General features: G+C 39.3%; 1 protein-coding gene and 1 long non-coding RNA gene across 10 annotated transcripts; both read right to left on the bottom strand.

Annotated features, from left to right (window-relative positions):
• Nucleotides 1-263: 263 nt before the first annotated feature.
• On the bottom strand, nt 264-15,348 carry LOC6596788 (double-stranded RNA-specific editase Adar). Of its 9 annotated transcripts, XM_026990111.1 has the most exons (13): nt 15,003-15,062; nt 13,307-13,579; nt 7,969-8,056; nt 7,744-7,892; nt 6,715-7,015; nt 6,574-6,591; nt 4,504-4,686; nt 3,801-4,081; nt 3,570-3,720; nt 2,312-2,477; nt 1,087-1,186; nt 541-1,020; nt 264-481 (listed from the first exon to the last, which is right to left on the bottom strand). In XM_026990111.1, the coding sequence occupies exons 2-13, from the start codon at nt 13,340-13,342 to the stop codon at nt 383-385; spliced, it is 2,052 nt and encodes a 683-aa protein (XP_026845912.1). In that variant the 5' UTR covers nt 13,343-13,579; nt 15,003-15,062; the 3' UTR covers nt 264-382. The 9 variants fall into 9 exon arrangements, with proteins under 9 accessions (XP_026845912.1, XP_026845914.1, XP_026845913.1 ...); XM_026990113.1 differs by lacking the exons at nt 13,307-13,579; nt 15,003-15,062 and adding an exon at nt 15,082-15,348; XM_026990112.1 differs by lacking the exon at nt 6,574-6,591 and having other exon boundaries at nt 15,003-15,063.
• A 256-nt stretch (nt 15,349-15,604) lies between these two features.
• LOC113566105 lies at nt 15,605-16,234 on the bottom strand. Its single transcript, XR_003408944.1, has 2 exons — nt 15,865-16,234; nt 15,605-15,811 (listed from the first exon to the last, which is right to left on the bottom strand). It is a non-coding gene; the product is annotated as an uncharacterized LOC113566105 (long non-coding RNA).
• Nucleotides 16,235-24,033: the final 7,799 nt, after the last annotated feature.

Consider the following 24,033-nt stretch of genomic DNA (forward strand, 5'->3'; position numbering starts at 1 on the left):
ATGCATAGGTAAGAAAGAAGTGTGTGTGTGTGTATTGATTATAAAAGGAATTGATTTAAAAAAAACGCCATAATACTCCTTTACTCAGTCCCAGCATAAAGACTACATTCTATTCTATAAATATTCTAGAGCCGTCGTTATCCATTATCATATTTCGAGCATTAGCATCTTCGTGCTTGCCGTTTCTTATTTCGGGACACATTGTTGTCAGGTTCTCAATCTCATTCTCATTTTCATTTTCATTAAGATGAAATTCGTTTCGCTGTTTTTGCACCAAGCTTGTATTCTTATTACAACTTGTATTTAAAGCTATTTTTTCTAATTCTATTAATTGCTTGCCGTTACTTTTGTCTTTTTTTAACATATGCATCGATGAATGCAGTCATTCATTCAGAACAAACTCGTCTTGTTCTATCGGCTTCTTTAGCCAGCTTCCAAGATCCTCCCGCTTGAAGGCGCTAAACAATTCTATTTTAGCAATCTGCAAATAAAAAGATATTGTACATATTTCCAATCATATGCGGTGTAATCGATGCATACCTGATAGTCCTTGACGTTGGCTTTTGTTTGGCCGTAGTCTGTGGTTACACTGCGTTTCAAAATACCTGGTAAGTTTTTCATTAAAAATCCATATTTATCAAAAAACGCTTGTTTGGTGATGCGCGATACTTGACCACCAATTGTTCGGCCAGTCAGTGAGTTGACGACTTCCAATTCAACATCTCCGATGGTCCAATTGATGCCAAAATTTGGAGCCTTGGCCTGATTACGCGGCTCAGCCGATGTGACCAATGCCAGTCGAGGCTTATTCAAATGGTATGGCGGCGGCAAGCCTTGGATAGACTTTTCTATTCGTCCGCACACCGCACGATACATATGCTCTGGGTGCAGCAGACTCCCCAATACAATGGAATGCAGGTACACTGGTTCAATTATGGAAGACAATAAGGAACCCTGTATACCCACAATGTTCCAACGTGCAATTTTATCCGAGCATGACATTGTAAGCAATCGTTGACCCTGTATATTACATGACAATTGAAGTTATTTCGAGTTCACACAATACAATATAATATTTGCGCCTACCTGTAGTACACCATCCCAGGTTTGTATGCCATCGCTACTTTTAACGGGTATTGTACCTTCGCCGGACTCGATTTTCGTACGCAATTGCCCACGAGCTTTTCTGATTTTGTTTATTTTGTTTTTTTTTGTTTCAAGGATGATATCAAAGACGTTACGTTGCAATGATTAAAGCCACAGAAACACAGGTGAACAAATGGCAGCATAGTAAAATGTAAAAATTGACACGAAAAATATAAATAAAATACAATTTTTTGTAAGCGTATTTCAAAATATGGCAACATTATACTGCGAACAAAACATGGTCTGAGGATATTGACTTCTTTTTGGGGTGTTTATCGTACAATGGCTGGGCATAATGGGCATTTCTGTTTACAGATCTCAAAAAAATACAGAACAAAAAAACCAAAATAAGAGGGAATGGTTTTTTAAAGTATCTGTTTTAGCTAATAGTTAAGTTATATTTGACATTAAAATTACGAAAAAGACATCGAAAGTCTGAATACAAATGCCACCACAGACAGACAGTATTTGATAGGGTTCCATTGCCTAAATTCAGCCTCTCTGGCTGAAAAATATAAAATTCGCGTATTTTGCGTTGTTTTGGGAAGATCTCGGACCAATGTTTGTACACAGTAGAATAGTACAAAGAAAATACCCTAAATAGTACCTACATATCATAAATTGGGTCTATACAATCATGCTTCTGTTCAGATTCCATACACATGTATTGTATATAGTGGTATAAAGTATGTATATGTATATAGAGTCGAATTTTTCTGACTGAAACCAGCTGCTTACAACAAAGATTCAATTTATATAAGTAGATTTTAAGCTAAATATTTGTATATTTACTTATACTTATTATTTACTGCATTTCTTTTACCGATTTACTCAGACTTCAGCTTGGATTTTGATGTCCTTAACTTAGAAAAGCTCGACTGTATATATGCATATACAAATTAAGAGTTTTCGTTCCGTCTTAACTGTATTTTTTCAGTCAATTTTAGCCAACAAATAATTATTAAGTTATTCATAACATACATACATACATAAATTATTTTGGTTCTACTTTCTTTTTACAATTTGTGTTTGGTATACTTTTAACATGTCAATTTTTGTTGTTCTTTTTATTTTGCTATTATGCATTATAATGCATAATATAATCCATAATGCATATGATATGATAACAGTAGCAAGAGTATTTAGAAAGATCTTTTGTACCAACCTATTTGGATGTTTATCAACACCTGTGTCGTTTTCGTGAGGACTAAATATCCGTGCATCCCCACAAGGTGCTGTATTTATATACAAATGGAAATGTACCCCGGATTTTAGTTTATAAGGGTATTGCCCATCAGTATTCCTCACGAAAATCGACTGATATGCTGTGGCTAAAATTAAGAGAAAATTGAATAAGAGTTGAATAATTAAATAGAAATAAAAGTAAAACGGTTTTAGATTCGTAAAGTTCCTATGGGAGTTTCATTCATGTCCCCTATTTTCAGCACATACAAAAAGGAGAGCATATTGTTGAGTACGTACTATTTTAATGGATATACACGAAAGTATCGGAATAATCATATTATTTTTTACCAATACACAAGTGTATATGAAATGAAATTCTATATGGACATAATGACAAAAAACTGTTGTTACCCTGCACTTTTAATACTCTAAGAAACTTCTAATATGGTGATACCTCCTAAAACTAACCAAATATCACAAAAGGATCGACCTTTTTTTAATTTTTGCAAAAATATTTGTACGTTCATATCATACTGTATTTATATTCTTTGAATAAAGTTTCTATTAGAAAAGAGTTTCTAAGGATTTATTAACAGAAACGGCTGCTGCTGTTGTTTTATCCGAATAAAATGTGTATCGTTAAGGACTTGGGCATCGAAGCACAAAACAAAAAGTGTAGCAAAAACTGAAAAGAATAAGAAATCAGAAATAGATCAAATCTTCGATCACTTGTAATGTTTTTTTGCTTTTTCAATTTGCTAAACAATTTGTATGCAAATGCGAACATAAATTGTTAAGTGCCAGCCATAAATATTATGCATGAAGTACTTTGTTGAAACAAAAGAAAGTTCCAATTCTTTGAGGGATAGATTTACATACATAAGTTATTCATTGGATAACTTATTCTATATCAAATCTAAGTATTTTGTTATATAAATTTACGAATTGTATTCCTAACTAAAACTTGAGAGTATCTGAGAGCCGGTTAAGAGTCGTGAAGGGTCTACAGAATGTAGGACTCAGGCCGTGCATCCGTGCATCCGCTTTTTGAAACCTTATCTGATGCGTATACAAAAATGAGCCTGCAAAGGATTACCTATCTTCATTGACTGGTTCGAATATACATTTTGAAAGATACATACGTAAACGTACTTACTAAGAGAAACATTTTCAAGCTTAAGGTCTATTATTATGAGCAAAATTCCCTGATACTGATATATACAATTCAATAATTATACCCTGATTGCACTGAAGATCCAGCTGTGCGTACAAGAACTTTAGCAGACAACGCCTAGATACTATTTCAGCATGAGAATCGTTTAGAACGGCACCATTAACGCTCATATGCTCGCCGCTGACACATTTTGTGCCCGTTGAAACGGATATTACCTGTTTTTGGAATGGATAAATTAATGTTTAATGTGCTTGGTCAGTTATATATCGTTATATTGAATAAGCTTTTGACTTACTTTTGCTTCAAAGAAATTCATGTTCTCAGTCATTACAATCCCCGCCAATACCTTTCGACGAGAGTACGCCTCCTGGCCCTTGATAACCTCCATGAACTTTTCCAAAACCAGTCTTCCAATCGCATCTGCATGTATCTGCGGCAGCTCCATGGACGAAGACTTATCATCAATTGGTAGCGGCACGTTCTTTTGCGGCACCACCATCGGACTGTACGAGATGTTACACAACGAGGCGAGCGCTGCCTTAGCGGCGGCATTCTTTGCCAACTTTTTCGACGGACCTACGGAAGATAATCTATGGTTTAGACAACTTGTCACCGGCCATGTGACATTCGACTTTGCTCACTGACTAACTGCAGGAACAGAGATAGCCTTATTGGGAAAAGCATGCAGTGCGAGCGAGAGAAATACGAGTCTATGCGGTAGCTTGGCTCTTCAGTGGAGCTGCGAGCAGCGCTGCTGCAGGTTATCGATTGTTTTACTTTTAGGATCCAATTTTGCTGGCTGGCTGAGCGTTGGAAAACATCATTCTGTCACAAGTCGTGCCTCAGTTCTTCGACTGATAGCCGGGAGACGTGTCTGGAGACGGCTACGAGCACTTACTTTGCGTTTTATTTATCATGCTATCTTTCTCTTTGCAGAAACGTTGGGAAAGTCGTACGTCATATGGCTTTAAGTGACTTAGATTCTTTTTTCTACATACCCGTTCCATCGAATTTCTTTTCGTTAATTGTTACGGTCATTTTAAAGCGACAGTTGTTCTGTGCACTGTCAATATTAATGCACTCAAAATTAACGTCATTATAGAGCTCATAGAGAAGCATGACGGGACCTTTATCCGGCACCTTCTTTTGTCCATCAACGGTTATGGCGCTCTTACTGACATCTATCAATATACAATGGCGGTTAGTAGAAATATTCGATGGCTGTTCCTAGTATAGAAAAAAACCCTAACTTAGCCGTCTATGCTTATTTCACACGAGATTTTACAGTGGTCTCCAACCATACAAAAAAAAAAAAAACATATGCGGGGAAAAACACAAACACAGATTAAATTGAACAAAAAAATAATGAAAATATATGCACTCTCCATACACTCTTCTCTCAAATATTTAACAGAAGTGTTTTTGAGAGCCGGTACTCAGAAGGAAACGTTTCCGACCGCACAAGGTATACATATACAATTATATATTCTTGATAAGCTTCAAAAGCCGTGTCCGTCTTGATGAACGCCTCAGGTTCTCAGACACCATAGGTTTTGTATGCACACTGTGGGATCTGCAATTTTGAGTATACAAGAAACCGAAACCGAAAACGCAGCATCGTACAGAGTGCGGAAATACGTTGCGATCGGTTCATTTATATAGCCAGAAAGGAGAAAGCAATTTCCCGCCGGCATAGTACGCCTGCCACGCTCTAGTTCTTTTTATTCCAGGGGTGCCGCCAGGCGGAGGCAGGGGAATGTAACGGGCGGATGTTACTTCGTTGGTGGGAAGAATATTGTTCAGAATATAGACGTAGTGCATAAATATACTATTGTATAAGTTACATAACCGTTTATATATTTAATGTCTCAAAATAATATTATAATAAGAATAAAATAAATGAATACAAAAGTGTAGAATGGAGTACACCGAAAAATGTACAGCAAAGACCTGTCCATAAAATGCATTGAGGCAGAAGCAGATTTTCATAGTTTTTCATAGTTTTTTTCATATACAGTAGCGGACAGTGAAATGTGGACACTCTCTAACCGAGATGGCGCGTATTCAAAAACTCAAAAGCCAGTCGGGAAACATTTTTGTTGTGGAGATACATTTATTAGCTGATTGGAGAAACGTAATGTTTTTTTAATTTTTCCAAAATAAGCGAGGTTTGTTGGGAAAGTAGGACGAATGATCGTCGCAAGATCGGAGATCGCTTTATAAGCTAGTGAAACGAACGAAGGCAGCAGGATTTTTTGGGGATTTTTTGTTTATTTTAGAATTTGGGATCTGGCACTAATTGACGGATATGTAAAGGAAGGAAAACCCCATTCCGCCAAATGAGGAAAAATTTTTGCTTGCTGACGCCGTCATCTTCTGGGACGATTCTGCTCCTTGCCGCCGTGCTAGATTGGGGTGTGGCATATTTTTTTCATCTTCCTCATTATATTCAAAAAGTTTGATTTTTCCAATTTTGTAAAAAAAAAATAATATTTATCAATAGTGGGAATTCCTGGTTTCAATCCAATCTGGAATCTTTTGCACCCCATGAACGTTTTAATATGAAAGCAGAGACCCAAAACGTTATCTAAATTGAAAGAAATATTTGAAAAAGTGTGGCATAACGATATAAACATCGAATCCATCTGCAAATTAGAAGATACAAAGCTTTCGCGCAGAAAACTAGTTCTAAAACACCAAGGATGTTCAAAAAAATATTTAACAAATTTATTACATAGTCTTCAATATTCTTAGACTTAAACGTAATAAAAAAAATGCTATTAAAAATTAACTTTTCCGTACAATTATTAAAGTGAATACTTTTTGATTTAAGGATTCTTTTGAAAGCAAGGACGTTTGGATTCAAACTTTTAATGTGTTTTGTTAGCCTTTTATATTATTTAGTTAGTTTCACGATTTTTGACTGTCCACATTTCACTGCCCGCCACTGTATGTAGGCATTAGTCGCTTCAGCAACTGCTCTAATCTGTATTTTTAATGGATAACATACAAAACAACAAAATCAATGGCAAATGTCATATCTGTGTATACATAAGTTGTATACATACGTTTGAATTTTTCTCGATCTGTGTACAGGTCCAACCAATAACAAAATAATAAACAAACAATATGAAAAAAAGAAAAATGAAGAAAAAATAACGAAAAATGTTACAAGAAAACCAAAAAAAAAGAATTTTACTAATACTTGCTCTGACTCATGCAAAACATTTGAAGAGGCAACGTGGATTGTTCAAGCGAGGTAAGGTTGGGTTTCTTTTCGGTCAACATCAATGTCATCTGTATGTAATCGACCAATTTACCATTGTCAACATTTTCAATACCATTTTCAAGATGTTCATCGCTGGTAAAGTCCAAGTTGCCGGATGGCTTTAATGGCGATAAGACGGCACCGTCCTTAAACTGTATAAAGCTTCGTAGTGCTGTGGCTGCTGCTTCGATACGCGCTACTTTTTTACTGCGTCCCTGGCCCATGTATTTCTGACCATCGACCTGTTAAAATATACAAACAAATAACACATACACACACATGGAGATTTATTTTTTTATTGAGTATATTTTTATGAAGGTTACTCTGTTTTGTCTGTGATTCTCCTAAGTAAAAACAACACTATTAACGTTTGCATTTGGGGGACCATATGTTTACGACCATTACAAATATCATTTGCATTTGCATACGACCGTCTTTCCTAACGTTTACTTATCATGCACTTTTTGTGCTGTCCTCTGCTGTGCCGCTTTACTCCCACCTCCGTATTGATTTCTTATTGAACAGCAAATCGCGTGAACCGAATCCGTATGTGGAAGTCGATCGTATATGGATAAGTTTTTTATTTTTGTGGAATACTAATGTAATGCTAATGCTTCTCATAATAATAAGTGGGGGATATTGTTGGTTGTATTGGCCAAGTAAACAACAAGGAGAGGCAACAGTCGATTAGAAATTATATCGTCTGTGGTACACCCAGAGAATCGGCAGATATACCAATAGAGCGTGCAATTTGTAGCATTAATATGAAAACATTTAATTTAAATATGATTCATGTTTCAAATAAATATTTTAAATTCTGGCCTAATATATTCCCCACCAATTTCATATATTATATCCGATATCTGGCGGTATCTAATGGCTATATAAAAAACAATATTGTACGGCGTTTTTCTGCTATTGGGGGCATGACCAGTATTCGGACCCATTCTTAGGGATGTGTATATCTTACCTCGACGGATATCGTAAATAAAGGTGCGTGCACCGGACCAGTCTGTGACTCCAATTTATAAATCAGTCCATTTCTTAACTCATTTAGCATTGCCACCGTATTCTTCGGCTGTGGTATCCGCTCCTTGCATGTTTTCTTTTTTGGCGGTGCTATCGAAAAACGGTTCAAGAAAAGGATTCAACATAAATACTATAGATTGAATATATCGATTGACCTGGGACCTACCAGCATATTTTGGCATTTCATAGCGCCGTTTTGGCGGCACCTTTCGGTTATAGCCGTTCATCGTGTTTTCGGAAGTGTTAGCCACCGGCTGTAGGATACAAAAGGGCATTACATTTATAGAGTTTTATTTTCTTTGCATTTGCTAGCGTTTAAGTATAACAATTAAAATTTAAATATCCTTTAAAGGCAGACAAATTTGTGAATTTGAATCTGTGTGCCTTTCTGTATTTGCATCTCATCTGGGCTTTTATTCTATTCCATAAATCGAACAGATATTCCATTTACGGGAGGATTTAAGTAAAAATTGCTCAAAAATACGCGGTTCTGGGGCAATTTTTACTTCTGCTCTTCAGACCGAGCACACACAAGGCTTAAAGGTTATTTGGTTAAAGGATTAATGGAATGTAACAAACATACACACACACAAAACTTATGGTTTAGTCAAATGATTACGCACAACAACATCAATATTATATATAGACAGTTAGAACAGAGTTAGAGCGACATATACATATGTTATGTGTTATACAGGAGCGCAACAAAAATTGTTAATCTGAATCTGAAGAGTTGGCTCAATTAATTTACATTTTCTATCATTCCATTGCCTTGGAGACCCTTCGAGACCCTTCGAGACCCCTCGAGACCCCGCCCCCCCTGTAAACGATTGATTTTTGTTGCTTTGATTCTTGATGGATGGACGTAACGACCCTATTAACCCCATGTCTGGCATGTAAGTGTCCATCAAAAGGGTGTCCCCACACGACCCCTTTTAGGACTGTACGTTTCCTTTGCTTTCAATCAAAAAACTTTTACTTACACCGTAGGGAAACATTGGCAGCACTGTACGTCGCTTAAAGAGTACACGCGAGTACCTTTTCCCAGCAAAACATGACGATGCAGATGATGAATAAAACTGCTGCCGCTGGTACCGTACTGAGGAAGATCTGGCCCAACGCACGGCATGGTGACACGACTTATAGCACGCGGCACGCTCCGGCCTATAGTACGCTGGATACATTGTAGAAAACCTCTAACAAAACTCGAAGCGAAATGAAAGGCGATCGGGAAACAAGCAGAGCAACTAAGCGACTGACGATTTCCGAGTTGCCCAGCTAAGCACTGACATTTAACTGACAACGACAAAAGCAAACTGCAGCTAATTTTATAGAACCAACAGAAATTATTAAAAAAAAAAAAAAAAAAAGGAACAAATACCATCATGTATGTGCAGACATATATGCACACCTAGACACATGGTTTGTACGAATAAAGATAATTTGCGCGGCTGGCTAGATTTTCATTTTCCGAGAAGATAGATATTCGTATACTCTAAAGAGGAGAATAGTAGTTTTGGGGTTCTGCAAGTCATTCAAAGTTGGTATGTTGCGGAATCAATAAACTTGTGGGGCGTTCGAGTCATTCTTCAAAGTATTACATAATAATATTACGGATAATATTCATGTGGCCTTGGGGATATAAGCGATTCCTAGCATCCTAGCATGCCTAATATTTTCAGCCCCATTTAAAAGCGTATGCAGTATTCGTTGGAATAAAAATTAACCTTGCTTTAACGTTGTTTCCCTTTCTCTTTCTCTCTCTCTCTCTCTCTGATACAAGAACAGTCCCGCCTGTCGGAAAAATCTGATCTTTTGGTGTTGATAAAAACTTTGCAGAGTGCCCCGCAGCACACATTTCGATTCGAATTTCTTTTAATGAAGTCCCAAACGCCAGGAACGGAACGGAACGGAACGGGACGGCCCTAAGAGGCCCAGGCCCAACCACAGCCCCAGCCGCAGCCGCAGCCGCTGCCCAGGCAGCAGCAAAATTTGGATGCCGTTGGAGCGGTTATTGCAGCAGCAGCTGCGGCCAGAACTCACGAAATGCATGAGTTGCATTTGCGTATCAAAATTTGCAGTAATCAACGGGCAAAGTGCTGGCAAATAAATAAATGTGTGCGTACATATTGTATGTATGTACATATTAACACCGTCCATTAGTACTGGAAATACACTTTCAAATCTGGCCAAATACTATATGTATTTTCGGTTGCGAATTCAGAGGAACTGTGTGGCCTACTTCTGGTGATGTTTATTATAGGGAATATCAAGTAACTCGTTTACATATACATACATATGTATCCCTATGTGGATGAAAGAATATCCCAAATTGGCTTAGAAAATATGTCCCGACCTTTGCAACGTTTAGCTATACTACATACTTATTTACTATTTAACTATTTAAAAAAGGATTGGGATTGGTCATGCACAATTTAAATACTACCATTGAGAATGCACTTGAGGACAACAGCAGCGCCAATATGAAACTATTAGAGTTTTGTGAAGCACAATTGAAACAACAAAACGAAATGAAAGCCATAAGCCATAAGCCATAAGCCTTGAGGGTCCCACTAAAAAAATACCATTTAAAATTCATCGCAGCAGCAGCAGCAGCATATTTATATAACAATGCAAGCTGCACCTGTGCGTCGCGTCGAGTGTCTAAATTGTCGGATGGGACGTGTGAGTGCAAGTGCAACTGCAGAATGATAAAAATCTAATAATTATAATCGTACAAACTGAAACAACAGCCAAACGAGGCAAATAATCGCATTTTCATCTAAAGGTTGCAAAAGAATGCCAAAGAAGCGAAGGACAACATATGATGAACGATTTCCGACAATCTGGAGATTCTTTTCAATCTATTCAGAAATATGCTAAATTATAGAGATTATAATAAGAAATAATAAAGTTCGATAGATATCGAACACTTTACTTTAGTTGTTCAAAAGAGTTCAAAAGAGGATATACAAGATTTGTGCGGAAAATTGATGAGAGTAACGCCCAGAAGGAAGCGTTTCCGACCCCATGAAGTATATCAATAGCCGAGCCGATAGAGCCAGGTCTGTCTGTCCGTCTTTCCGCCCTGTTTGACGCCTAGTTCTCAGAGACTATAAGAGCTAGAGCTACGAAAACGTTGAGAGTCGCTGCTACGGCCGCGACTCTACATTTATACCCGAAACTTACGAAGAGTGCGTGAGTGAGAGACAGAAATGAGTAAGCGGCTTGGAAAGTTCATTTGTTCCGTCTGGCTATAATAATGATCCCTTCGGTTTGAGTGATATCACAGCATCCTGAATATATATATTTTATCCGGTCGGAAGCGCTTTCTTCTGGGCTTTACACACATCAATTTTCCGCACAAATCTAATACATATACCCCTGTACTGTTTTTGAGTATCGAATATACATTTCGCAGTCGTCATTTGACTATAGCTTTATATTATTTCGCGATGGTAGATGGTACCCTCGACAGCTTTTTGCTGTGCCTTGCAACTGTTGTTCTTGGAAGTGTTTCGACTTTTTTAATACCCTGCTATCGTTTGTACATGAACATAGTTTTGTATTGAAAGTATCTCGGTTCTGGGCAGCCGGGTTGTTTTTGAACTATACCTTTTGACCAGGTCCATACTATAGAAACATATGTGTACGAATAAAAAGCTAGAGGTCTTAGGTAACTGACCGTGAAGGAACTAAATTGATTTTTATACCCGATACTCAAAATGAGTATTGGGGTATATTAGATTTGTGGTAAAAGTGGATGTGTGTAACGTCCAGAAGGAATAGCCGAGTCGATTGAGCAATGTCTGTCCGTCCGTCCCCTTCAGCGCCTAGTGCTCAAAGACTATAAGAGCTAAAGCAACGATGAATTGGATCCAGACTTCTGTGATATGTCACTGCTACAAAAATATTTCGAAACTTTGCCCCGCCCACTTCTGACCCCACAAATGACGAAAATCTGTGGCATCCACATTTTTAAAGATACGATAAAACCAAAACCACAGAATCGTAGAGGGTGACTATATGTTCTAGAATGTAATCTGAACCAGATCGTGTAATTATTATAGCCAGAATCAAGAAAACAATTTCATTCTTTCTCGCTCTGTCTCTCTCTAACAAACAGGTTTCATGGTCGGTTTTGCCAATTGCAAAATATGAGTTCAAGGATCTCAGAACCTATAAGAGCCAGAGCAACCAAATTTGGTATCCACACACTCCTGTGATATCGGACCTTGACCGTTTCGTGTCCAAATTTCGCCACACCCCCTTCCGCCCCCTCAAGGACGAAAGTCTGGGGCATCCACAAAACTCAGAGACTATTAAGGCTAGAGTAACCAAATTTGATATCCGCACTTCTGTTAAATCTCACTATAAAACGTATATCTCAGAATTTCGCACTCTTTGTCGTGTCGTTTAATATTAGCGGCGTCTGCCGGAGGAGAGCCATACTGACTTAGTTTCGGGTATAACTGTAGATTTGCGGTCTCCGCAGCAACTCACAACGTTCCCCCTGGTTTTTATCAAGAGTTGAGTGAAAGGATGGTTTTTTGCACCCTTAAAAAAAACGCTAAAAATGAAAATGAAAATGTATTTATTTTCAGAGCCTTCACTGAGCTTTTCACATCGATTAAGATATATTTCAGGTGTTGAGTTAGCTTGAATCACGTAAAGTGCATAAAAACAGTGATATTTCTCTGTTTCTTAAAGGAAAAACCAGGGCGCCCACAACCGGGAATACCAGCAGTTTTTCCAAGAGAAAAACAAATTATGCCCACAGATACTTCATCACAAATGCATACATATATTTGTTTCGTTATCAGTTCACGGTTCACAATACTCAGGAATCAGATGGCTGTCCAAGTTTACGAGGTCCCCAACTAGAGCGTGCCCACAATCGGCTCACCTCCCCTATACATATATAATTTTGATGATTATTTTTTTCTGTGTCCTTTTTCAATATTATTTATCATTAAAAATAATGTGAATGTGAATGTAATACGGATCATTCAGTGTGAGAAATAAAAACATAAGAATTGTGAATTATTTGACACCTTCGTCGTGGTGAAACCGCCAAATGGCTAATGGGGCTTTTCAAAAATATTATAGTATGTGTGCAGGGTATTGATGAGATCTTGGCCGGCAATTGGCCTATAGGGAAATATACAATATATATGACAAATTAAGAAAGCGATGATCGATTAAAATATGTAATATCACAAATTATCTATTTATTAAATGATGTGTGCAAAAATGTTTCATATCCTTCTACACATTCACAGAAATGTACACATATGTATAAATGTGCATATTTTTTGCCATCCACTTATTCAAATAACAAACTACATACAGTATTTAGCTAGTTATAGATCATGCACAAGCAAATACATATAGTACACATACACATAGCAATAACAATAACTGGTACTGATAGATAGATAGATACATAGATAAATAAATAAATCATAAATTTTAAATGACGTTTTTTTCTTTTGTCTACTTACATGCTGGAGAGAATTGTTATTTGCGCTCTTTAACATGACTTTTGGGTATTCGAATTTCACGGTACTTGAAATGTAAGTATCTTTGGTGTAAGTTGTTGTTGTGCTCTTGTATTTTTTTTATTGTGATTATATACCCCGATACTCGAATAGGAGAGTACGCGGGGTAGTATATTTTAATTTAAAAATATGACGATGTATGCACCAATAGTCAGGTCAGGTCAGGTCAGGTCATTAACACAATAATGTAGAAACACCAAATCAATATTTAATAAACTGCAAACAATTTAAAAGAATCTCTAATATATATTTGGTACATTTAGGAACACCATCCCAAACTTTCGGTCGATAAAAGACGTTAGCAAAACGTTAGTAAAACAGTATATTACATTATGTAATGTTTTGTATGTTACTGTATTATAATACTTTATATGGGTCCCAATCTGATTATAAACATCAACATAATACATACACACATACACATAATAACTAATGATTTACCAAATCAGAACTCCCAAGTAATTGCAATAAATAAATATCTGCAATATGTCGATCCCATATAAACGACTCTACGTATAAACTCGGTGTTTTTTTTCCTCCGATGAATTATTGTATCGTACACACGAATCTATGTATTCATTTCCACTGTCTGCTTTGTCGTTGCATTTAAGCATCGATTTTCATACAACACCCATTCCCATTGAGAGAATCGGAACCGCAATGCGGACCCCGTGTCGAGCCGCTCGACATGTCCGACCGCTCTCGCTCGGCCAAAAGCGCATTCTATTGTATTTTTTTATTTATTTTTTTTTTGTGTTCTGCGTATTAGATAATTCTACTTTTCAATCAAACATGTACATATGTGAGTGCATTTCTTGTATGGATGTAATCGAAACATTCAATGGGCATCTATGAATATTTTCTGACCAAACATTATGCTCACAATAGCCAATGGAACATACGCCACATAAGAGAACTATGTGTGTACATATATAATTAGTACGAAAAATGACGACAAACTTTTTGCAAAATGCTGAAACAGCAGCCGCAAAGAAAATATTTACACTCGCTGCAGAAACGAAACCTTTTCCTCTCCCTTGCGTTTGGCCGTTTTGGACGTAATGTGGCCATTTGATTACGTCGCATGCGTTTTCCAACATGCAGAAAACACACACACGCACACCTCACCACACCACACTATACGGTACCTACATACGTAATCGCAAGGGCCAAGAATGAATTGAATGCACCAAAGAGGCAAATCGAGTGGCGCTGTAGTGGCTGCTCTCTGCTCTTCTCTCTCCCCACTCCTTCTGGTGACAAAAGGCATCATCCAGTTACGCGATATACGGTACTGATTTTATGGAAGAATGGGACGCCGTATGGATAAAACGCACACAAGCAGACACATCTACATACATAAATCCATACATGCAAGTATGGAGAATGATGTATGCGTGTGAATACACGCACACACACACTTCCATCTTTTCTGTGTTTTGTGTGTGCCGGGTACATTTGTGCAATTACCGACTCTGTCCGTCTGATTTGTTTGGTTTCAAGTTATTCCACTCAACTCACAAAAAAAGAATATGAGGAACTATTTGGAGCTCCGAGAGTTTGTTACTTTTTGCTTGGCTTGTATTTGCATATATATTCCTAATATATTTGCACACACACACAAATACAATTTACGTACGGATGGGTGTACAGACACACAGATAGGTACTCCTGTGTTTTGTGTTCCGATTATTTTGTTCTTGTTTGCTACTGCATACCTTTCTGGCTTTTGAACGAGCTCTAATTATTGATTTTTTACTTCGCTGTATCGGTAGTGTTTTGTTTTATATGTTAAATGATTATTATGTTGTTTTTTTCGCGTAGTAATGAGATTCTCTGTTGTTTTATCAAGCAATTACTTTAATATAAAACAAAAACGCGCACATGCACATCTGAGCCCTTGCAATGCTCGTTTATTATATAGGTTAGCGGAAAATGGCCATCGAGTTTCACTTGGCTAAGATTTTTTTAGTTAATTCCCTAGAAAGTAAATCAACGACTCGTTGGATGCTGTCTCGTTCTAACTAGTTCTTATAATACCATATAATTCTTGACTTACAATCTGGTATATTTTTTTCGGTATATTTTATCGATAAGAGCTACAAAAAATCAGCTGATTTCTATCAAATGAAAAAAAATGAATCGATAACAAGATTTTTAATTTCTTAAACTTTTTACATTGAAAAGAAACGAAATAAGTTGGAATGATGAATGAACAAGAAAATAAATGCTACAAATTTGTATTATTAAAACAGTTTTTATTTTGGGATTAAGGATTTCTCTTCTTCAGGAGATTTTCATATGCATTAATTGACAATTTCTGAGGATAAGCCTTTTTGGCCTTATCTTTGGGCGCTCTTTTTCGAGCCTGTCGAATAGTTCTTTGCGGTCCATGATCTCCTGATCGACAATAGTAAGGAAACTCGTTGGGGCCGGGTTTTCCTTGCTCTGTGCAAACGGATTATAAGTAGGTGGAACAAAAGAGGAAACAGAAAACTTACTCCCATCGTTATGTAGCTAGAAGGAGTTGTGCCCGTCCAAGTCGTCGCTGTCTTCATTCTGTGTGCTTCCATAGTCGCCGACCAGAGCCTCATCCAAATAGTCATCAATGCCCAGTCATCAATGACGAGTTAGCCGAACTGTCCTGATCGGCATAGCGCACAAAGGACAATAACACAGGATGGGACTCAGATCAGATTCCTGGCGAGAAATGGTTTCACAGAAAGCCCTGATGTTGCCTATGCAAGAGGAGATTTCGTGAATGCACCCCCAAGCACCCGAGCCGGCCCCTCGCCAACGGAACCGCGGCTTCGTCTCTTCTCTTCAGATTTCGCAGTGTTCCATAATTTCAACAAAATCATTCGTATTTCGTTCTGACTTTGTTGTTAGCTGAACAGCTGTGCATTTCTCCACTTATTTATATTTATTTTCCAATTCAAACAAATGGTATATATACAGAAAGAAAGAAAAGGTTAAAGAATTTATAAATTTTTTGATCGTTTTCCGAATTTATTTATCAATAAAATATACCGAAATATACCGAGGCATTTTATTTCGTTTTTGCAGAAATGTCAAATTTTCGCCAATGTCGTTTTAGTTTTTGTTGTATTTATGGATAAAATATACCGTCCAACCCTCAGAAATATACCAAATTATACCGTCCCTTTTTTAAATATAGCGTAAATGTACTGATGAATTCAAGTTCTATTATACATATTCCTCGTTTTTGATATTTGCATACATTTTTTTATTGACTGGCTTGCTTTAAATACTTGACTTGTTTTCCTGTTACGGCGATTTCTTTGATTGTTTTTTCCTTAACCCACATAACCCCCTCTATTTCAAAAGATCAACTACCGATTGATACCAAATATAACCGATTGTAAGTTCTTCTTGTAGATCCATTTCATATATCCTCTGAGCTTAATAAAAAAACACGATATCTTTCACCTGAACTGCGCTAAAATTATGAACTTTTCATTATATTCGGTACAATATGAAAATGACTCCTTGGCTTACAATGGGTTAATATTTCTCCGTCAAGGATTGGAAACCATATTCCGTGGAATATTACTAGCTAGATAGATCATTCAGCCCTGCTTACATAATTTTATACAATTAATGAACCAATTTTCTATTTGACTGGTTTACTTTAAATACATGTTTTTATTGGATTTTGCCTAAAAAAAGGTATTAGCAAACAAGGTGGAACAAAAAAACGCAAGTGAGTAACTGTTCCTATTGCCCTTCCTATTGATTTTAAGCTCTGCCCACAAAGTTTTATCCCATTGATGAATAAGTTTTCTAAAAGCTACAGCTACAGCTAGCTCACAGTGTAGCCAGGAATGTTTCCGACCCGATAAGCCAGGGGACGGATTGAACAAAACAAAAACATACAAAAAAAACAAATCTAACCTATAGAACAGACTTGTCGTCGTTGGCACTTTCGTCAGCGGGGATAGTTGGTTTCGTTATCCCTAGCAGGGTTCCACCCTTCCATGAGCGCCACATTTTGAATTCGCGCGCTCCCTTTTCATATTCAGGGTCCCGCCCTTCTTCTCGCTCTCGTCCCACCCAACTACTGTTTTCTACTCACTCGTGACTACGTTTCACTTTCATATTATATTCATGTTATATTTTCTTATATATCTATTTTTTAAAAATATTAATTGATTGTTTTTTCCTTAACCCACATAACCCCCTCTATTTCAAAAGATCAACTACCGATTGATACCAAATATAACCGATTGTAAGTTCTTCTTGTAGATCCATTTCATATATCCTCTGAGCTTAATAAAAAAACACGATATCTTTCACCTGAACTGCGCTAAAATTATGAACTTTTCATTATATTCGGTACAATATGAAAATGACTCCTTGGCTTACAATGGGTTAATATTTCTCCGTCAAGGATTGGAAACCATATTCCGTGGAATATTACTAGCTAGATAGATCATTCAGCCCTGCTTACATAATTTTATACAATTAATGAACCAATTTTCTATTTGACTGGTTTACTTTAAATACATGTTTTTATTGGATTTTGCCTAAAAAAAGGTATTAGCAAACAAGGTGGAACAAAAAAACGCAAGTGAGTAACTGTTCCTATTGCCCTTCCTATTGATTTTAAGCTCTGCCCACAAAGTTTTATCCCATTGATGAATAAGTTTTCTAAAAGCTACAGCTACAGCTAGCTCACAGTGTAGCCAGGAATGTTTCCGACCCGATAAGCCAGGGGACGGATTGAACAAAACAAAAACATACAAAAAAAACAAATCTAACCTATAGAACAGACTTGTCGTCGTTGGCACTTTCGTCAGCGGGGATAGTTGGTTTCGTTATCCCTAGCAGGGTTCCACCCTTCCATGAGCGCCACATTTTGAATTCGCGCGCTCCCTTTTCATATTCAGGGTCCCGCCCTTCTTCTCGCTCTCGTCCCACCCAACTACTGTTTTCTACTCACTCGTGACTACGTTTCACTTTCATATTATATTCATGTTATATTTTCTTATATATCTATTTTTTAAAAATATTAATTAATAGCCTAAATACTAATACAAAAATATACTAACAGAAAAATTAACCCTATCTCGGCCGAATTGGCAGCCCCATTTAAAGTTGTTGCTTCCTTAATATCGCGGATGTCTATGTTTGATCGTGGTTTGTTTTTCTCGTGTTTATTGTGATAATTTTGTGTGTGTGGTGTCGGTGTGGGGGGACACAAACGTGTCTCCAGTCGGTGCTCTGCTGGATTCCTTGGTGCCGGTGCTCCGCTGACGGTTCTCGCACCAGGTTTCCGGCCTGGCCAGTACCGGGCTGCTGCTGCTTTCCGCCGCTTCCGCTGATGTCTTGGTGGGATCTTCGTCTCCACGATCACCAATTTTTTCTTTCAGGGCACGTGGCACGCGGCCTCCTCTAGTTTCCACCGAAAACTCCTCTTTTTCTTGCTCGTCCCGTTTCCTTTTCTCCCACTGCTTCCCAGGATCCACAATAGATGCCGCTGTCTTTTTCTTCTCCAGCCCTGATACATATCGGCTCTCTCCAAAACCGCCCATAACATACTTTTAAGTAGTCTCGTTTATTTTATTTTGACGACAACAAGGTTTAAAGAAAAACAAAAAAACAGTCGCAATATTGTCATGTCAATGTTGCTGCGATTTAAAGACATGTTGCTTGTCAACTGGAGGATATCCATTTAGTAAATTTTATATAATGACACTGTTTTAAACTGTTTTAAAACTTAATTAATGAATACATTTTCTTAAATTGATATGTTTAAGACGATGCATTCGAGTAGTTGCTTGTATATATACATATATCCTGATCCCGATACCAATTCTTTGTCTCTGTAAGTCTCTCTGACCACTACCTTCAAAATATCGTTGAAATACATTTTACACAGAGACTGAATAGTTTCTGCATTCATTAGAGTCTGAGATGACAAACATTTCCCCAATTGTATAATATATAAATGATAAATATAAATATCCTTCACCCAAGGGTATTCAGAATATTGCAGGACTTGCTGGCTGCTTTTGAATTCGCGAATCAATTTTATTTAAAATATAGTCAAAGGTCTCAACCTGCATTATTGCGTATTCGACAAATTTTATTGGGCACCTTCGAAGCTGCTCATACATATGGTGAAGTTCCCCAAGAACCGGGCGATCCCGAAAAGTTTCACCCAAATCACTCTGCGTATTTTCCGTTCATTTAATAGTTTCTTCATTTGCACATTTTCGCACAGTAACGTTTTACGCACGCGCGACAACATTTTGGGAACGCTTAAAGAGAGAGAGGCTATGGCTTTCAGCTTTCAGCAATCAGATCAGCCGACAATGTACGCACCTGCAAGCTGATTCTGCCTGAAAAAAGCTCTCAGATCAGCTGAGCTTTCAGCTCCGATTTCAGCTGAGCTTTCAGCTCCGATTTCAGCTGAGCTTTTAGCTCCGATTTCAGCGCCGATTTAAGAGTTAACAGATCTGAACCCTCCGCTTCGAAAGATCCGTTGCGAAGCGCGGCACAGCTTAGCTCAGCTGTTCCCTAAATCGAGCTTGCATGCACCCACCCCAATTATGCCATGACCGGCATCGCTCATTGGCCCACGGTTATTGCATGCGATATGCCCGAGCACCATAGCAATAACCTTCCCTGGATCTGGACTGTGCAACCGCAACCGCAACCGTTACAATTCTCAGAGTATTAGCTTCTGTTGGCTTCCTTTTTTAATGTGTCTCATCTCCTTTCTTGAGGGACGGTTCTTCTTGTCGTCAGTCTGTCTCATTTCTGGGCTTGTCAGTAATGAGAGACTCGCTCTGAGGGGATCAAAAGAGCGATGAGAGCGAGATACACTAATTCACAAACCACCTTGCATTACCACATGCCCAGTACAAAGTGCTTACAAAGCAACGGCAAGAGCCGCGGCTCTATTTTGATTTATAATCGTATGATTTACGTCCTCAAGCAAACAGCCACAGGAAGCGGTGGAAGAACCACAAAGATCTATGATGCAGGTATTCAGGGAGGAAGAACCTCAGAGATTCCAGCAACAACAACAGAGATACCAGGAGGTATTAATTTGGGTGCCGAGTGAACGCATGTGGCCCATCTCGACTTGGCTTCATCCAGCAGACAAATCCTCCGATTTATCAAATAATGGAAATGTTGAAAATGACAATTCTGATAGTTGGTTAAACTTAGATCTTAATTCTCAAAGTACGGAAAATAAAGAAAATGAGCCTGAAAATTTTGAATTCGAAATCGCCAACAACATACCTACAGATAACCAGATGGATGAGTTGACGGAGGATGCCATCGAATACCTAGCAGGTTATGTTATTAAAAAGTTGGGACTTTCTTATGAGTTTTCAAAAAGATCGACATTTACCTACGTGGATGAGGTATCGCATGGCGGACTAATAAAACCGTCGGAAGAATTTAAACATAAAATCAAAGAATTAGAATTAATATTTCTACATTACGTAAAAGAACATTTTAATTTAACCACAAATGTTAAGGCAAAATTATCAGGAGCAGCCACAGACGGAAACCTTCTATGAAACCCTTCGCGCCTTTTCGAAAAATTCAACGCTGAAAGGGAAAAAAACAACACTGCCGAAGCGACAAAAGCCATCTCCGCAACATCAGCGTAAACCCTCGTTAAATAGCGCCACCTCCGATTCTAAAGCCAACAGAAGAAATCAGCCAACGCCATGAACGCCGCACCTGAAGACCACGTCGGAACGAACGAAATCGTCGACCTCACGGGGGACACCGACTCGGAGGGGTCCGATGTCGACCCGGACACGGAGAGCGGAACGTCGTCCGGCAACAGCACGGACGACGGAGAAGAGTACCCCACGGACTCGGAGGAGGAGACCCTCGAGACCCGGAGGTACGACCCCCCGCCGCCATACTCCCGTCACTGCCCGCCGGGCAGCATCACCTTGCAAGGACGACCGTCGGAGCTGCCCTCGTACCAGCGAGCACTGAGAGGCACCCCACCACGCGGCACGCGGACTTCGACCTCTTCCCCCATGGGCGATAGATTCAGCGACTACTCTAGGCCCCGCGACGCGACCCCCGACCTCCGCGGGCCCATCAACACCGACGAAGAGGACAGTCCCGATGAAGACACCAGTCGCCATGGGACCACTACCCCGAACGAGGACCCCAAAGCCGACGAACCCATGGAAATTGATGACATCAACACAACGCACCCCGACGCCTGAGGTGTACGAGCTATCTGCTGCCGAGTACGCCGCCCGTTGGACGGTGGCTCCGCCAGAGTGGACAACGAACACCGCCTACCGAATCCTGCCAACGTCTCTAATCCAGGAGGTACTGTGGCGACTAGAGCCGCGGGTTCGGACCCTGTTCGATAGTTGGTGGTTCGAGCAAAGGTACAGGATCCACCGCCGCACGAGTCTTCGTAACTCTCGTCGGGGAAGAAAGGGGAGGGTGTAACGAAACTAAAAGGTTTCGATACAATCCGTCCCCCGACTTATAATGAGAGCATCGCACCACACCCCGCAACCGACGCCCCCTCTCCGCAAGCAACCAACACGCGCCAACTCCATAACGATGACCAAAGACATCAGGTCACGCGAACTTTCCCCACTCCAGGCCAAGCCATCGGCCGAGTGCGGTCTTCCGGGTTCATCGACGGAGGAAAGTCGACGCCGCGAAAATCTGCGACGATCACCAAGAACGGCAAAGTGCACCCCGACGCGGAAGTGCATTTGTCAAACCCGCAGACCCAGCAATACGGGCCTATACAAAGACGGCGACGAGAACCAAAGGAAAACTTACGCAGAGACCCGGTCCGGAGTACAGACGCGGTAGCCGGAACTCACGAGAAGACAGCGGCGACGAAGTAAAATAAGTTCATTTAAACCACTAATAAGTACAATAAAGTGTCAAATTATCGAAGTAAAAACACCCGATTGCGTAAGTTCACTCCAATTAGTCGACGCACCGACGCCACCCAGCCCTGAGTCCACGCAGCCGTTTCGTATGCACGACGAGCGTCGCCCATTCTAGCCCGATCCGCCCCTCTACGATAGGCCGCCCCCGACGCCGCCCTTACGGTTCCATCCAATTTCTAAAAATTTCTTGTGGATTGACCCCTGGACGGGACTGAGCTTACCTCAGCCTGAAATAGGTCCATCACAAGACAAATCCTCCGAATTCACGGCACGTATCATTTACTGTGGCGCTTAAAAATACAAGAAAGATTTCAGTTTTACCCAAAAAAAGAAACCTAACTTTTGTTTGATTAGGCTTCTATTTTTAAGCCGTAGAAGCAGAAAAAGCTGCGCATTCCGCAGTAGAATTGTTCAAGTTCCCATCCAACTGCACGGAAACCCCCGCAACCCACGCAACCACCGCACCACTGGATCACCCTGATGCTGCACGATTAGTGAAGAAATTATAAAGAAAAACGCCGCAAAAGTTTGTTCTTTACAATGCTCCGTTTAATTCCGACACGTATATTTACATTCCTATATTTCGTTTACTTAAGATCAGAAACAAAAAAATATATATACGTCCAAGTTCACGATGTGCTTGCCACGAAGGAAAAAATTAACAAGGGCTCAGTTCCTCTAGGACTGCGGTATTTATACCTTTTTGTCACTGCGCAGTGCAAACACACACAATCATGGAAGCAGAACTGCTCTACACGAGCAGTGCTGCCAGAAATTCAGAGCTAGATTCAAAAATAAATCGCAAAAATGGCTAAAACTGAAAATAAATACACTTAAAATTAGACAAAGACCCCTGGAATAAAAAATGCTGTGGTTTTTTTGATTTTGGTTATTTTAGCGATAAATTAACAGATATGTGCAGATATTAAGAATAGCCCAACAGAATAGATCCAATAATTTGTATGCAAAAATAAAATCCAGACGAGAAGAAATATACATCTAAGGCTAAAATAAAAGCTGAATGTATTTAAATAAAATACTAAATTGCTTGTAAAAGCATTTTGAAAATTTTATAAGCCATTTCTAGCTATGTCTTAAAATATGCTCAAATGGCTGCACTGTACACAAGCTCTCGGTGTGCTGGCGCTGCTACATAACTGTATATGTACGTATGACGTACATACATAAATATAAGCGAGAAAGAAAACGTTCGGGTTCGTGCGAGGGGAGGAGCGAGCGATAGAAATACATGCGCTCGTTTGGTTGCTGTTCTGTCTGGTAGCAGCGCAGAGGCAAAATTAGGGACTTCACATTCTCTAACAATTGTTGTGTTGTTGTAACTTTTGTCGTTTGCTTTGCCATCTTTCTGCCCGCTGGACGACAGGCTCGGCAGAGGTCGTGCGCCGCCGCATCCGACGCAGAACCGTTTGGAATATTTCTATCTCTCTCACGCCTCTCTCTTTGCATGCTTCGTTAGCCATCGCGTTGCTGGTAGCTTGTTGGCACACAAAACGAGGGGGAACGTTGTGAGTTGCTGCGGACACTGCAACTCTACAGTTATACCCGATACTAAGTCAGTATGGCTCTCCTCCGGCAGACGCCGCTAATATTAAACGACACGACAAAGAGTGCGTGCGAGAGAGACAGAAAATCAGTCTGAGCGTGACGTCGGGCGCTGCGTAGCCAGTGCAAATTGATTTGTTCCTTTTGGCTATAAAAATGATCTGATCTGATCCAGATTCA

This window comes from Drosophila persimilis, unplaced genomic scaffold, assembly GCF_003286085.1.
Source record: "Drosophila persimilis strain 14011-0111.01,24,50 unplaced genomic scaffold, DperRS2 tig00000520-arrow-pilon, whole genome shotgun sequence".
In the NCBI taxonomy this organism is placed as follows: domain Eukaryota; kingdom Metazoa; phylum Arthropoda; class Insecta; order Diptera; family Drosophilidae; genus Drosophila; species Drosophila persimilis.

Excerpts from the sequence above, each read along its gene's own strand:
- LOC6596788 (XM_026990111.1), bottom strand. The coding sequence starts at position 13,342 with ATGTTAAAGAGCGCAAATAACAATTCTCTCCAGCAT. Across the intron at positions 8,057-13,306 it reads ATAACAATTCTCTCCAGCAT|CCGGTGGCTAACACTTCCGA; the intron begins GTAAGTAGACAA and ends TGTATCCTACAG. Across the intron at positions 2,478-3,569 it reads GGATCTTCAGTGCAATCAGG|CCACAGCATATCAGTCGATT; the intron begins GTATAATTATTG and ends TCTTAATTTTAG.